Raw genomic sequence first — 14,371 nt, 5'->3', positions numbered from 1 at the left:
GATAAAAACATTAATTTTTCTATATGGTCCTTGAATCCAACAACTTTGTTGAATTGTCTTGTAAGTTCTAACAGTTGATCTGTATATTCTTTTTCTAGGTAAAGCATCAAATCCTCTACAAATAAAGCAGTTTTATCTATGTTTTCCAATGCTTATGCCTTCTATTTCTCTTTCTGGCTTACTGCATAAGCTAGAATTTACCACATAATGATGAACAGTGATAGGAAGGAATCCTGAATTGTGGCTAATTTGGATAGAAATATTTAGAATGATTCACCATTAATTATGTTTGCTGTAAGAGCTTCATGGATTTCATTTGTAAAGTCAAGGAAGTTTCCCTCTATTTCTAATTTGCTAAAAGTTTTTATCATGAGTCATTAATGTCATCAAATGCTTTTTTAATGTCATGAGACATTAAATGCAATCATTTTTCTATATCTATTGAGATGATCACATGCTTTTTCTCCTTATATCAGTTAATACAGTACAATGTACTGTATATGCAATAATAATGTGGTAGGACACAATAAATCAATGAATTGAATTTTCAAATATTTCATTTAATAATTCTATATCTGTTCATTAAAAAGGAATAATCTATGTTCATAATGATGAAACTTCAAAAGTTTTCTTTCTTATCTAGTTGGGATATTAACATGTCTAACCTCATAAAATGAGCTTGGTAGGACTCTCTTTTCTATGTTCTGAAACAGATTGTACAAGTAATTCATGATTTGGTAAAAATTTGTGTAAAATCATCTGAGGCTGATGGAGGAAAGGCTATTAATTTTAGAGTTAATTGCTTTCAGTTTTCTATTACATGTAATGAATGCTTTTATCTTAAATTTATCCTGCACTCTTTTTTTATATTAATAGTTGTCTTCCCCATGAAAGCAGGGACCATCTCATGACTGTCTGATATCTTCTTACAGTCTTGAATCCCAGTATATATTCAGCCAATGTTTTTGACTGACTGACGGATCCCAGTGTTTTCCTTCAGTCTTTTCCCTTAGCCTTTTATTTGGAAATTTTCAAACGTATGCACGAATAGAAAGGATGATGATTTCTCTGCATCCAACACCCAGTTTCAATAATTAACAATTATTAATCCTCTTACATCCATCTCCAAATGCCTAATCCACCTTCCCACATTGTTTTGAAGAACATCGCAGACATCAGATCGTTTTGCCCTTAGGTATTTCAATATGTATCTCTAAAACAAAATGACTTCATAAAAATACAATACCATTTATCACACCTAAAAAATAAAAACAAAAAAGAACTGAATTTCAAATATTCAGTTAGTCAGTGCTCAAATTTCCAGTGGTCTCAAATGTCATGGTTTTTTTTTCTTTAAAAATAGGATCTACACATTGTGACTGATAGATCTTTCTTTTAATCTACGGGTATCATTTTCATCCCCTTTTATTTTTCTTGCAATCATTTGAAGAAATTGGGTCCTTTATCCCATAGAGCAGCGCTTCTCAAGCCATAGCAAAGGAATAGTTTTAGGTTTCCCAAGGATCACAAACTGATACATGGGCCTACTGCTACTGCATAGACTGGGCACACTCAACGCACCAAGAGTATTTAAGGACACTTGAACCCATCCACACACACTGTTCAACAAAAGAAGTCCACTAATAACGTGCTTGAATACAATGGCGTAAACATTTCTAAACCCTTAGCATTGGTTAAACATTTCCTAGTACTTACTCTTGAGTCCTCTATTTATTTCATTCTGCAGATCACACCTCCAGTAGACCTGCTACACAATTTCCCACAGCCTGAATATGTCCTACAAATATGGTAGTTGGGTCTAGAGAATTAATCAGACTCAAGTCCAACATTTTGGGGGAGACTCTATAATTGGTATTGTATCCTTCCTTCAGGAGACACGTTAACTGTGGTTGTCCCTTTATATTAATGTCTAATCCACCTTCCCACATTATGTTGAAGATTTAGTGTGAGGTAGAAATCCACTGTTTTCCTAGACAGATGACGTCAGTAGTCACTGATGAACAGTGATACTGGTACTTTGAGCCGAAGTCTCTCCCGTAAATTTGATTGTGGAAGTTTGTTCTCTGAGAGACCCCTAAGGAAGCTCTCCTTTTCTCTCAAGTACTGCTGTGTCCCTATACTACCTGTTTCTGATACAGTGCAGAACTTCTAGCTGTTCATTGTGACTTCCCATGCATTTGTGAGGATTTAGGGAGAACTTGTCACCTAGTTGTGTTGTAGATGTTGTCTGCGGTATTTGGTTTTGCTATTCTAGTTGCTCTCTCAATTTGGTAAGATTTGGGGATATTCAAAGACTATACACCCACTTCCCTTCCACATTTTTTGTAATAAAGTCATTTTTAGCATCATAAATTGAACACTTAATTTGATGATTTCCATTTTCAATTTTTAAAATAAACATATCTAAAGCGAAAGGTATGACAAATACCCTTTTAGCTAACATCATCAGTTTTGTTTTTCTAATGTTAACAGTGATCCTACGGCTTAGGTGGCGAATACCAAGTTTCTCCATAATGAAGTGACTATGGTTCCCCACATTTGAGCAGTTCAAAGTATTTTCATTGCTGCTCAGGGATAAGTAATTTGTAATTTACTGCTAATATTTCTCTTTAACCCATGAAGCTATACTTGTATATTTTTAAATTTCTGAGAATATGGAACATTTTTATTATACTTTCTTATTGCTTTCTACATAAACTACATTGAAGTCAGGCAGGCAAAGTTCTATTTATGTTGTTGATTCTTTGACATTTGTTTAGACTTTGACTGTCAATTAGTAACGCATAAGTAATTTTTAGAAATCCATATGACTATACACTTCTGACATTTGCATATAAAACTCCATGTATGTGCATGGTTCTGCATGTGTGTTTATACACATATACATATATAATTGTGTATGTGTGTGTATATATGTTTATGGCTACCAAATTTTAAAAATAAATATAAATCAAACTTGTCAACCACCTTTTCAGATTGTCTGTATCTTTACACATTTTAACTTCATAACCCATTGGTTTCTGACCGAGGTCACTTAAAATCTTCTAACATGGTTATAAATTTGTCAAACTTAACTTTTAATTCTTCAGTTTTGCTTTATGTACTAAGCCTATGATGTTGAATACATAAAAATTCTTAATTCATGAAGTTTCCTGATTGAGGAACTACCCCTCTTTGTTACTGCTTGTCACTTTTTTCATAAATTCTATTTTACATAATATTAATATTGCTGTACCAACTTTCTTTTGATAATTATTTGCTTGATATCTCTTTTTCCTGCCCCTTATTTTCACCCTTTGGTGTGGTTTTGTTTCAGGTTTCTCTAACTGAAAAATATCCAATCTGATAATGTGTGTCTTTAGTAAGTTTAACCTATTTAAATTCATGAATACTGATGTATTTGGACTTATATCTACATCCTTAATTTGGGGTTTCTATTTACCATATTTTTTTTTCATTCCTTTTTCCTGTCTGTTAAATTGAGATCATGCTCTACATTCCTCCTTTTCTACTCCAACTGTTTGCAATGTATACATTGTACTGCAATCTAATTTTTTTCCAACAAAGTCTGAAGTTACTCAGTAATTTTATCCTATCCCCAAATATGACAAGAGCCTTAGCAGACTTTCAATATCTATTGATTACTCCCCCCAATTTATTACTGTTCACTAGTTTTCATTTTACTATTTTTCAAAATACAAAAGATTTTTTTCCACAATTAATAGCTAAGTGTATAGATTACTGTGACTCATCCATTTCTATACTTATCATTGTTTTTTTACCCTGCACCTCTGTATTTACTTTTCTTCTTGCTGAAATACACGTTATAGTGATGAAAGTAATAATTACAAAGATTAAACAACAAAAATACCTTAAAAGATAATAATAAAATGTTTAAAATTGTCTCTGTAACATTATTACAACTCTAAAAATCCTATTCATAGGGGAATAAACTGAAAGACGAAAAACCATTTTGTTTAGAGTTAAGATTAGGTCAGAGTTAGTACCAACACTTTAGTTGAGGTTAGGAATTCAGAAAACACCACAATCTTCTGACTCCACTCTCCATAGCATTCTTGGAACCAAAACTCCCCTTTGGGTCATAAGCAGGTCCCACGTAGAAAGGAGTGTCATGAAAAAAAGCAGAATACAGAAAAACAGGCAATGAATTCAGAAGAGCTGAGTTCCAGTTTTAGGCATGTTACTAACTGCTTCAGCAACTTTGGGTAAGTCACTAAACCTTTCGGGACCTCATTCCTCATGGCTGAAGTCAAAATGATCTACCTTGCGAGGTTTTTATTAAGAGGAGTAAACGAAGGAATGAACACAGATGCACCTTATATAAGAAGATTAGATACATACATACACGTGAGCATAATTTTTTAACTATACGCAGAATATATAGTAGCATCATCAGTTTAGATTAGTAATTTGTACTAACTACCAAATTGGACTGGACCCAAAACAAATATGAAACAAGGTGAAGGCTAATTTCCTATCCACTTCCTATTTCCCATCTTCTGTGGCAGCCTTGATTTTCCCTCCATTAAAATGCTAGAAGTGCCTGGCAGCCTTCATTGCCTCTTTCATGGCATGCAGGCTTACAAATCAGTGCACACAGTCCTTTCTTATTTCTTTAATGAGGTAAGCTGGGCTGAGCACCTGTCTGCTACTGTGACCTGGACGTCATATTACTGGCATCACAGCTCCTCTTGTACATTAATTTTAAATGACATTCTATCACTTGGTCATATTTCCCAGATTTTGACCTGTCTTTATTCATCTCATATTAGTTCCCTAATAAATCTATATCCTTATTAATCATTATTTTTCCTAACTTGGAAAATAGTCAGCTATTCCAAGTAGTGAGAATGCTCATTTGAGATCCCCTGAGATCCAGCATGGATGGCCTTTTTGTGTAAGGCTAAGCTATTACTGTATTATCACAGAGTCGCAAAAGAACAGCACATCCAGAGGTAAACAGAAAGAAAAAGGAGAGAAGGGGAGGGCAGTCCTGTTCAGTTATCTCCTGCTATAGGACTTATAGAATACAACAAAACAATGGTTACCTATTGGCCTAAGGATGCTATACTATTTGTTTTCATATTAATAACTCATTTAGCTTACGTTGGCAGGAGAGAGTTTTGTGACAATAATAATTCCTCCTGTTCCAATGAACATGTCTGGAAGGGACATTGCTAAGAAAGTAAAATGAAATACACCCTGTGCTTAGTTTAAGCATTTGTTTCTTATATAAAAACAGAGATGGTTTTTAAAACATGAGTGAGGGACAAGTGGTATGGCAAGTTTTTAGGAAATGGAATCAAGGTTTTAGGGATTTCAGAATTTGCAAAAAAAAAAAAACAACAACAAAAAAAGATGCACACAACGTATTAGGATAACATCTAACAGATGCACACAACATATTAGGATAACATCTAACAGACGCAAGGAGTTGGGAAAAGGCTCCATGCATCATCCTAACACATGCTTCAAGAATAGCAGCAATTAAGACATCCCACAGCAATTAAGACATCTCACAGCAACATGCAAAGCCAGGGAGGTTGAGGAAAGTGCCTGGGGACAAGACACAGTTTACAGCCCAAGCCAATAAATCATCAGGCCCCTAAGGTACCTAAGAAATTCATTTCTCTCTAACAGCAAGAAAATATAATTTACTTCTCCTAACAGAATTAAGAATGACCTGACCACAGGTTTCCATGTTGCACCTTCAGCCATCCTGGATTAAAGGTGAATTTGAGCCACAGACTATTCTCCATTCATAAGAAGTAACCCAGAGAAAGGCGGGTCAGTATTGAGAGAAAGGATAAGGACAGACAACTGGAAACTAAGGCTTACCAATTTCTGTAGTTACTAACACAACAAAGCAGTCAAAAAGTACTGAGGCACACCTATACACAAGATGTCATTAAGTATGGATGATTCACTAAGGCAAAATAAGGCAAGCAAGGATGACTATGCTGGTCTCATCGAGCTAAATGTTAGTGACCTCAACATAAAACGTCTATGACATCCTTCAGCGATGAGAAACATCTCAAGACTCACCTCATGCTTGGAGAAGAGCCGCACGGCCTCCAGCTGGTGGAAAATAGGGTAGTGCTGGGAGTCGATCTGGTCACGCCTGTAGACATCACCCACCACCAGGAAGGCATCCAGTCCCGCGTGCAGCAAGTCCCACTGGTGTGCAGACGTGTGCGCTCTCAGCATGTGAGTCCGATTCAGGTAATAGTTGTCCCCCTTCTTCCTGCTGGGGTGATCAGCTCGGATGAGCAGGCTGTCAAAGTTCTGCCAGGTTGTGACCACTGGAGAAAGGTTGTCGTAGACCGAGAACAACGGGGTCCCAAAGCGGCCCACATACTGCTTGTAGAAGTGCTCCTTCACCCTCTCCTTGATCAGCCACAGAGGGTGATGCTGCTGGTTGTGCAGGTTCCTGCCAACTCTGGTGAGGACCTTCCGGGTGAGGTTGCTGTGGTCGTCCTGAGGGTAGGATTTGCCCAGCAGCTCCACCACACTGCCTGGGGCTCTTTGGGTGGCACACTCTGCTGCAGGAGGCCTCGATCCCCAGGCCTGGTGCTGATGGCCTCTGGAGATGTGACTGGCCTTACTCACCAGGTAGACATATGCACGGGCACCTCTCCTGAGAGCTGAGCCCACCATTGTAGAAACTTCTCACAGGTTCTGGAAAGAGCACACAGGCAAAGCACAAGTCAGGTGTCACTCTGTGGAAAGCAAGTGTGTTCTTTGCATCTCCCACCAGCTCCCTCTTGTCCTACTGGCATGTTTCCCCCACTACGACCTCCACACAGCTGAAAGAGCCAATTAAAGAAATCTGACAGACATGTGATACTTAATACACTAAATGAAAAGATTCTTGGAAGTCACTTTTATATCCCTAATCTCTAGTTGTCCTTCCTTTGTCATTCAGATCCTTGGCTTTGTAGAAAACCTCGTTTATTATGTTATCATGTCCTGAACTCGTGATGTGGAAAAAAACTGTAAACACGACAACCTTTACATTATAGAACCAAAAAACTTCAGAGAGATCCCCTAAAATACAGAACTTAATTGGACCCTATTAAGGGTCCCACTAATAAAGGAAGCAAATGATTAGACAGAGGCTTCCGAAGGAGAGTGGAAGAGAAGAGATTTAAGAGCCATCCTTCACATTTCTGCCAACCATCCTCATAACTACAGAGTTCTCTTTATCTTTGACATAGCATAACTTCTGTATTACTTCACTAGATCACAAAGTGACATTACTAATTTTTTTAAAAAGTTTTAAACAAAATATACCACTTTAGATTGTGGTTAACTTTAATATTTTAAAAATAAAATAGAAAATCTCAGGAAATATTGTACAAAGTGATAGACTCTATCAATGGACAGCTGTAAATGCAAATCTTCTCACATCTGGTCATGTCACTTAAACTTAATACCTTTGTGGCATCCTCTCAATTACACCTTTGGCAAAAGGGCACATTTCTACTACACACCCACAATTAACCAGAAACAGGACTAAACTTGTTGGGGAAGAGTGACAGAGCAGCCAGAAGGCAGAGCACTGACCTAGATTTTTAAGTAAATAAAATGCCAAACTTTACAGCTGAAAGTCACCTCAGCTGTCATCTAGTATAGGCGGTTCAAGTCATGGATGAGGTGAGAAGGACCTAAGTATAACTGGCAAAACTCTAAGGTATTGAAAGAGTTCAATAAGACAACCGCAAAGGGCTGTGAACCACTCACACAGTGTCTTCTTCCCACTCCCACAGAAGCCAGTTTTAAACTCACTCAGGGATCCCAATAAGGAGAGTCTTGAGATGTCACATCCCATTGTTCACAAATAATTTATATTCACAAACTTAAATTATAAAAATCCATCTTCTAAAATGTGGAATTCTTCCCTACCGGGCTATTTTAAAGCATACGACTATGTGGCTGTTTTACTTCAAGGGCCGTGCAATCATACCAAGAAAATATATAGCTTCATGATATGAAGCTGCATTAGCAGAGAATTATATTGTTCCAAGTCACTATCAAAAGCACAGTCTGTCCCTGGACAACACAATCCACCTGACTCCAAATTGGAACTGAGGAAATCTAGCTGCAAGTTGAATGGCTGTGCTTGTGTGTGATTGCTTCTTAGAAGCTGTGCACACACCTTTGTCTGAGACTGTCATCATGGGAGACATTTTCAAAGATACCCAGGAACTCTCTGGTTTTATTCACTTATGGCGTTATTTTGTCAGAGTTGTTTCAAAAGGGCTTTTGGCTGAGCTTCAACTGAAATGTCTTCCCATCTAGTGTTCAGTGACTTGTCACTGCAGTGGATATGAATTTTAAACATGCATATGCAGCCTTACACATCTTAGCACAAAATCAAACTGTTAGGTTATTAGCTACCTAGCTCAGCACCCTTGCCAAAACACAAGAAAGGCTTTCTTCCTCCCAAAGGCATATGTGTTAGACAAAGTTCAGAATTGTTCTGGGAAAGGTGCTTCTGATCCAGTTATTTGTGGGCTGCTGTCGATGCTTTTCCTTCCCAGTTTCCAGCTCTTCACACATCCAAACCCACACTTGGGTTCCATTCCCAGGGATGCGCCCCAGCCTCGTGTCCCTTCCTTGCTCTCCTCACGCAATCCCCAGCTTGCCGATGAAAGTTTGAGGTTCTTGCCCTGGTTTTCAGGCCTTCTATCTATCTGCTCAGCCCTGCTTACATTCTCCACTGTCATTCACCCCACACAGAAAAGTATCTGTCCTTTCTGTTACTATCTGTAACAGAGAGAGATGGATGACTAGGAGAGCCTTCCCACTTCTATCTGAGAAGTGACTTCCTTTCCTTCCACCTCTATCGAATTTCTCTATAAGAAATATATCATCTGCAAATACATAAGAGACCCAGGAGGATAAGACCAACGACATTCATACTTCTATTAACACATTGTTCTTCCATTTCATCCCTTCAACAGTTCTGTGATGTAAGTATTGTTCGTACCACTTTACCAACAAAGAATATAAAGCTCAAAAAGATCACATAACTAGCATAAATTCATATGCCTGGCTAGCCATGAGACAGTTCAGAATTCTTGGCAATTCAAATATAGCTGACCCTCAAACAACATGGATTGAACTGTGCAGATCCACTTACATGCAGATTCTTTTCAGTAACAGTTACACTGAGTGTGCCTGCCCTTCCTGCCTCCCCTTCCGCCTCCCCTATCTCTTCTACCTCTGCCACCCCTGAGAAGGCAAGACCAACCCCTCCTCTTCCTCCTCAGCCTACTCAACATGAAGATAAGAATAAAGATCTTTAGGATGATCTACTTCCACTTAATAAATAGTAAATACATTTTCTTTCCTCATGATTTTCTTAATAACATTTTCTTTTCTCTAGTTTATTGTAATACAGTATATAACGCCTATAACATACAAAATATGTGTTAATCAATTGTTTATGTTATCAGTAAAGCCTCCAGTTAACAATTAATAGTTAAGTTAGGGGAAGTCAAAAGGTATACAGGAATTTTCAACTGACTGAGGGAGGGTAATTAGTGCCCCCAAAGTCCTCACGTTGTCCAGGGGTCAAGTGCATTTCTTAGTAGGGTGTGGTGGCTCACGCCTATGATCCTAACACTCTGGAAGGCCAAGGCGAAAGGATCACTTGGGCCCAGGAGTTTGAGAGCAGCCTGGGCAACATGACGAGACCCTATCTCTACAAAAAAGAAAAAAAAAATTTTTTTTTATTTAATAAATTAGCCGGGTATGGTGGCACACACCTGCAGTCCCAGCTACTGGGGAGCTAAGGCAGGAGGACTGCATGAACCCAGGAGTTCAGGCTTCAGTAAGCCAGGATTGCACCACTGCACTCCAGCTTGGGTGACAGAGTGAGACTCTGCCTCACTAAAAAAAAAAGAAAGTATACTTCTCAATCAAAGGTCCAAGATTGTTAAGTTCAAATGGTATCTCTGCAAGAACCTCCCTTAACTTCTATTTTATCTAATTGAGATTATACATCAATGTGTTTTTAAATACATAAATAAATGCATGAATAAGTAAATCCAATAAAACACATTAGCTTAGATAGTAAAAATGAAATAAGTATTTACAGACCCAAGGGCCAAATCTGCCCACAGTAGTCTGTTTGGGGTTTTTTTTTTTTTGGCTTTGGCTTTTTTTTGTTTCTGAGACAGGGTCTCACTCTGTCACCCAGGCTGGAGTGCAGTGGGATGATCATGGCTTACTGGAGCATCAACCTCCCAGACTCAAGTGATCCTCCTGTCTCAGGCTCCAGTGGCTCCCTGTCCCAGAGATAGCTAGGACTACAGGTGCAAGCCACTATGCCCGGCTAGCTTTTGTATTTTTTGTAGAGATGAGGTTTCGCCACATTGCCCAGGCTGGTCTCAAACTCCTGCCTCAAGTGAGCTGCCCACCTCAGCCTCCCAAAGTGCTGGGATTACAGGCTTAAGCCATCGTGCCTTGCCCATAGTCTGTTTTTACAAATAAAGTTTGTTGGAACACAGCAACAGCCATTTCTTGATTTATCATTTGCCATGGCTTTCTTGCTATCAAGGTAAGATTGAATAGCTGCTATAGAGATTGTGTTGCTCACAAAGCCTAAATACTCACTCTCTGGTCTGTTATAGAGTTTGCTGAGCCCTGTTTTAGCTTAACCTACTGAAAAATTTTTCTACACTATTAATAAAATCTTCCTAGTCACAAATATATGTAGATTATAAAGTCACAAAAAAGGAGCAAGAATACAAATGTGGACGTGAAGTATGTTAGCACTGGTACAAAAGAAAAAATCAGACCAACTATAAGAAGAGAAAATACAATATAATGGGCAATAGGCCAGACTTCGCAGAGATACCAATGTTGGTTTGATCCTAGGTTGATCTCTTAGGTGCCATGTATCATCCTTAGAAACGTTATTTGACCCTTCTGGCCCTCAAGGTTCTCATCTGTAAAACAGAGAAAAATAATACTTATCTCATAATGAAAAGATTATACTAGATCATGTTCATCAGCTAATTAACTCATTGCCCAGTGTGTAACGGGTAAGATGAGCTGAATTCAGGGTTGAAAGTGACCCAGAGATTTCTAGAGATTGGGTAACGGATGAACTAATAAAGTCATTCACTGACACAGAGAACTCAGAATGGATTTTTGTTGTTTGTTCAGATCATCTTTTGTAGAGGGAAACAGATTTGGACAATGGAAGTTCAGTATGAATGAGATAGCCACATTACAATTTCTGTAAGGCAATTCGAGTTATATTATAGTTTGGAAATGAGGTAAGACATTAGTCCTGGAAATGTAGACCTTGGAGGTAATTTGCATAGACATAAGAGTTAATATCACAAGCGTATATAAGAATCCATGGGAGGCTAAGAGCAAGATAGAAGTGGGCAAAAGATAGAAGAATACTTGGAACTTATCATATTTAAGGGAAGGGGATGTAAGGAGTAAGACAGAGGGGACGTAAAGGGTGCCACAGCACAGAAGTCAGGGGAAAAGACATCTAGAAGGAAATGGGCCTGTTTCCTGAACCCAAATACCACTCAATGTGCAATGTTTAGCATGCCGTATTATTACTACCTGCTGTTGTCTGTATTCCTACTAGCCTGTGTGGTTCTTGAGAGTAGAACACACAAACACATATATATACACATACTCTTTCTCTCCTCTCTCTCTTATATTTATCATCGTATGCCCATAATCTAGCACTACATGTGATGCTGGGTGGAAGACGCAGGAAGAAGAGAAATAGGAAGAAAAAGAAAAGAATGGAAGGAAATTGGTCAGCAAGGTCAAACAAAACAAAGAAGGCTGCCTCTTTGGTAGGGGCAGTAAAGAACTATTTAAAAACTCAATAGAGTGAAGAGACAACTCACAGAATGGGAAAAAGTATTTACAAGCCAAGTATCTGGGAAAAAGCTAATGTCCAAAATACATAAGGACCTCATGCAACTCAACAGCAAGAAAGCAAATAACTTAAAAATGGGCAAAGGGGCTGGGCGAGGTGGCTCATGCCTGTAATCCCAGCACTTTGGGAGGCCGAGGCGGGTGGAGCATGAGGGCAGGAGAACGAGACCATCCTGGCTAACACGGTGAAACCCCATCTCTACTAAAAATATAAAAAATTAGCCAAGCATGGTGGCGGGCACCTGTAGTCCGAGCTACTTGGGAGGCTGAGGCAGGAGAATGGTGTGAACCCAGGAGGCAGAGCTTGCAGTGGGCCGAGATTGCGCCACTGCACTCCAGCCTGGGTGACAGAGTGAGACTCCATGTCAAAAAAAAAAAAAAAAAGAAAGAAAGAAAGAAAAATGGGCAAAGGATCTGAATAAAGATTTCTGAAAAGAAGACATATAAATGGTCAATAGGTATGTGAAAAAAAATCCTCAAAATCACTAGTCATCAGAGAAATGCAAATCAAAAGCACAATGAGATAGATACACTTTACACCTGTTAGAACCGCTATTACCAAAAAGAAAAGGTAAGTGTTGGTGAGGATGTGGAGAAAAAGGAACCATTGTACACTGTTGGCGGGATTTAGAGGAGTATAACCATTATGGGAAATAGTATGGAGGTTCAAAAAAATTTAAAAATAGAACTATTAATATATGATCCAGCAATCCCACTTCTGTGTATATAACACAGGAAATGAAATCAGCATGTCAAAGAGACATCTGCACCCCCTTGTTCCCCGCAGCATTATTCACAATGGCCAAGATATGGGATCCACCTAAATGTCCATCAACAGATAAGTGCATAAAGAAAATGTGATGTATGTATACAATAGAATATTATTCAGCCTTTAGACAGAAGTAAATCCTGTGATTTGTGACAAGGATGAACTAGGAGAACTCTCGCTCTCTCTCTCTCTGAATCTTACTTTCCCTATATTTCTCAACGTGAAAATAACATACCTTGCATTGGTAATAAGAGTATTAAGCAACAATGAAGGTAAAAAACAGTACAGTATCTTGAAGGAATATAAAAGGTACTCAATAAATGGCAGCAATTATCATTATTATTATTATTTCTATCATTACTATTGGAATACAGCTGCCTGGAATGTCCAAACAGTGGGCATGGTGGTCAAGTCCACTTCTCTACAAGACTGCTCTAAGAAGTAACATTTCGAAAGGTATCTGAAGCATCTGTTACATGGTCATGGATCACACTTGGATTATTTTGCTTGTTTTTCATTTTGGACACATTCAGAATGTTGTAAGCATTCTTTATCACTATAAAGTGGCACAATGACAACAACTAGTAAAATACTGAATAAATGTTTGTTGTTAGAATGAATGAGTTTTATAATGGTTTCAATAGTCCTTTCAACCTCCCTCATTCTTCTGTGTAAAGAAAACATTAAGTAGTACACAAACTGTACTGGACTGATCATTTCCCTAAAGCATAATTAGCTTAAGGGAAATAGCCAATGGTGAGCAAGCATAACCCATATATGGTCACCACTATACAAAAGTGTTCAAGCACAATCCATAACCACCAGATGCAATACTCACACAATTTCTATCAAGAAAAAATGAAGCTTGGTTCAGTCAACACAATTATACATTTTATTCTACTAAATAATGGTGGGAAAATGGCCAACTTCCATTAACTTTTACTGATACAAAGCCAAGTCAAGAGAATGCTTTTGCTCCTGCTGACTAGTATGAACAAAAAGAGAAGGGCTATAAGCAGGCAGTTTCCTGCATTACTCGTGAGGGTGTTATTGGCGCAACCTTTCTAGAAAGCAATTCAGCACTATCAAGAGACTTAAAACTGTTCATACCCTTTGACAGGGTAATTACCCTTCTAGGAATTTATCACAAGGAAATAATGTAAATGAAGACAGAAGTTAAACACAAAGAAGTTTCATTACAGTATTATTTATAACAGAAAAAAATTATACACCACATAAATGTCCCACAACAAGGGAATGATTAAGCAAATTATGGGAGACCATACAATAAAATATTATGCAGTCATTAAATATAATGGTTGCAAAGAGTTTGAATGATACAACTACATAAAGTGATAAACAGGATATAAAATTGTATGTACGATATGATCTTAACTCTATAAATATATACCTACCTATAAACACATGCATATCATATTTAGAAACCATGAGAAGAACTAGCCAAAAGATTTCATAGCAATTTATCCCTGGTGCTTATTTTCTATTTTATGTATTTATATTTCCAAATATTCTAAATAGACATTCATTATATTTTAAATTAAACTTTAAAACCATTGTCCTATCTCGCCAAGTTTCAACTGTGCTTAGTTTCTGTGGCTCCTTTGGTTCAGGTAATAT

At 37.9% G+C, this 14,371-nt stretch overlaps 1 protein-coding gene across 16 annotated transcripts in view; it reads right to left on the bottom strand.

Moving 5' to 3' along the window:
* The window catches only part of FARS2 (phenylalanyl-tRNA synthetase 2, mitochondrial), a 593,088-nt gene that overhangs the window by 476,515 nt on the left and 102,202 nt on the right, over positions 1 to 14,371 (bottom strand). For all 16 annotated transcript variants that reach the window (XR_010157461.1, XR_008548343.2, XM_009450423.5 and 13 more), the window contains 1 exon segment: positions 6,088 to 6,720. Coding sequence is in view for 14 of the 16 variants with exons in the window: in XM_009450423.5 (XP_009448698.1) it covers positions 6,088 to 6,699 (612 nt within the window). In the remaining 2 variants the exon portion in view is untranslated.

The sequence above is a fragment of the Pan troglodytes genome, chromosome 5 (assembly GCF_028858775.2).
Source record: "Pan troglodytes isolate AG18354 chromosome 5, NHGRI_mPanTro3-v2.0_pri, whole genome shotgun sequence".
Classification (NCBI taxonomy): domain Eukaryota; kingdom Metazoa; phylum Chordata; class Mammalia; order Primates; family Hominidae; genus Pan; species Pan troglodytes.
The sequence above is the reverse complement of the archived record's forward strand: the minus strand, read 5'-3'. Positions and strand labels throughout refer to the sequence as shown.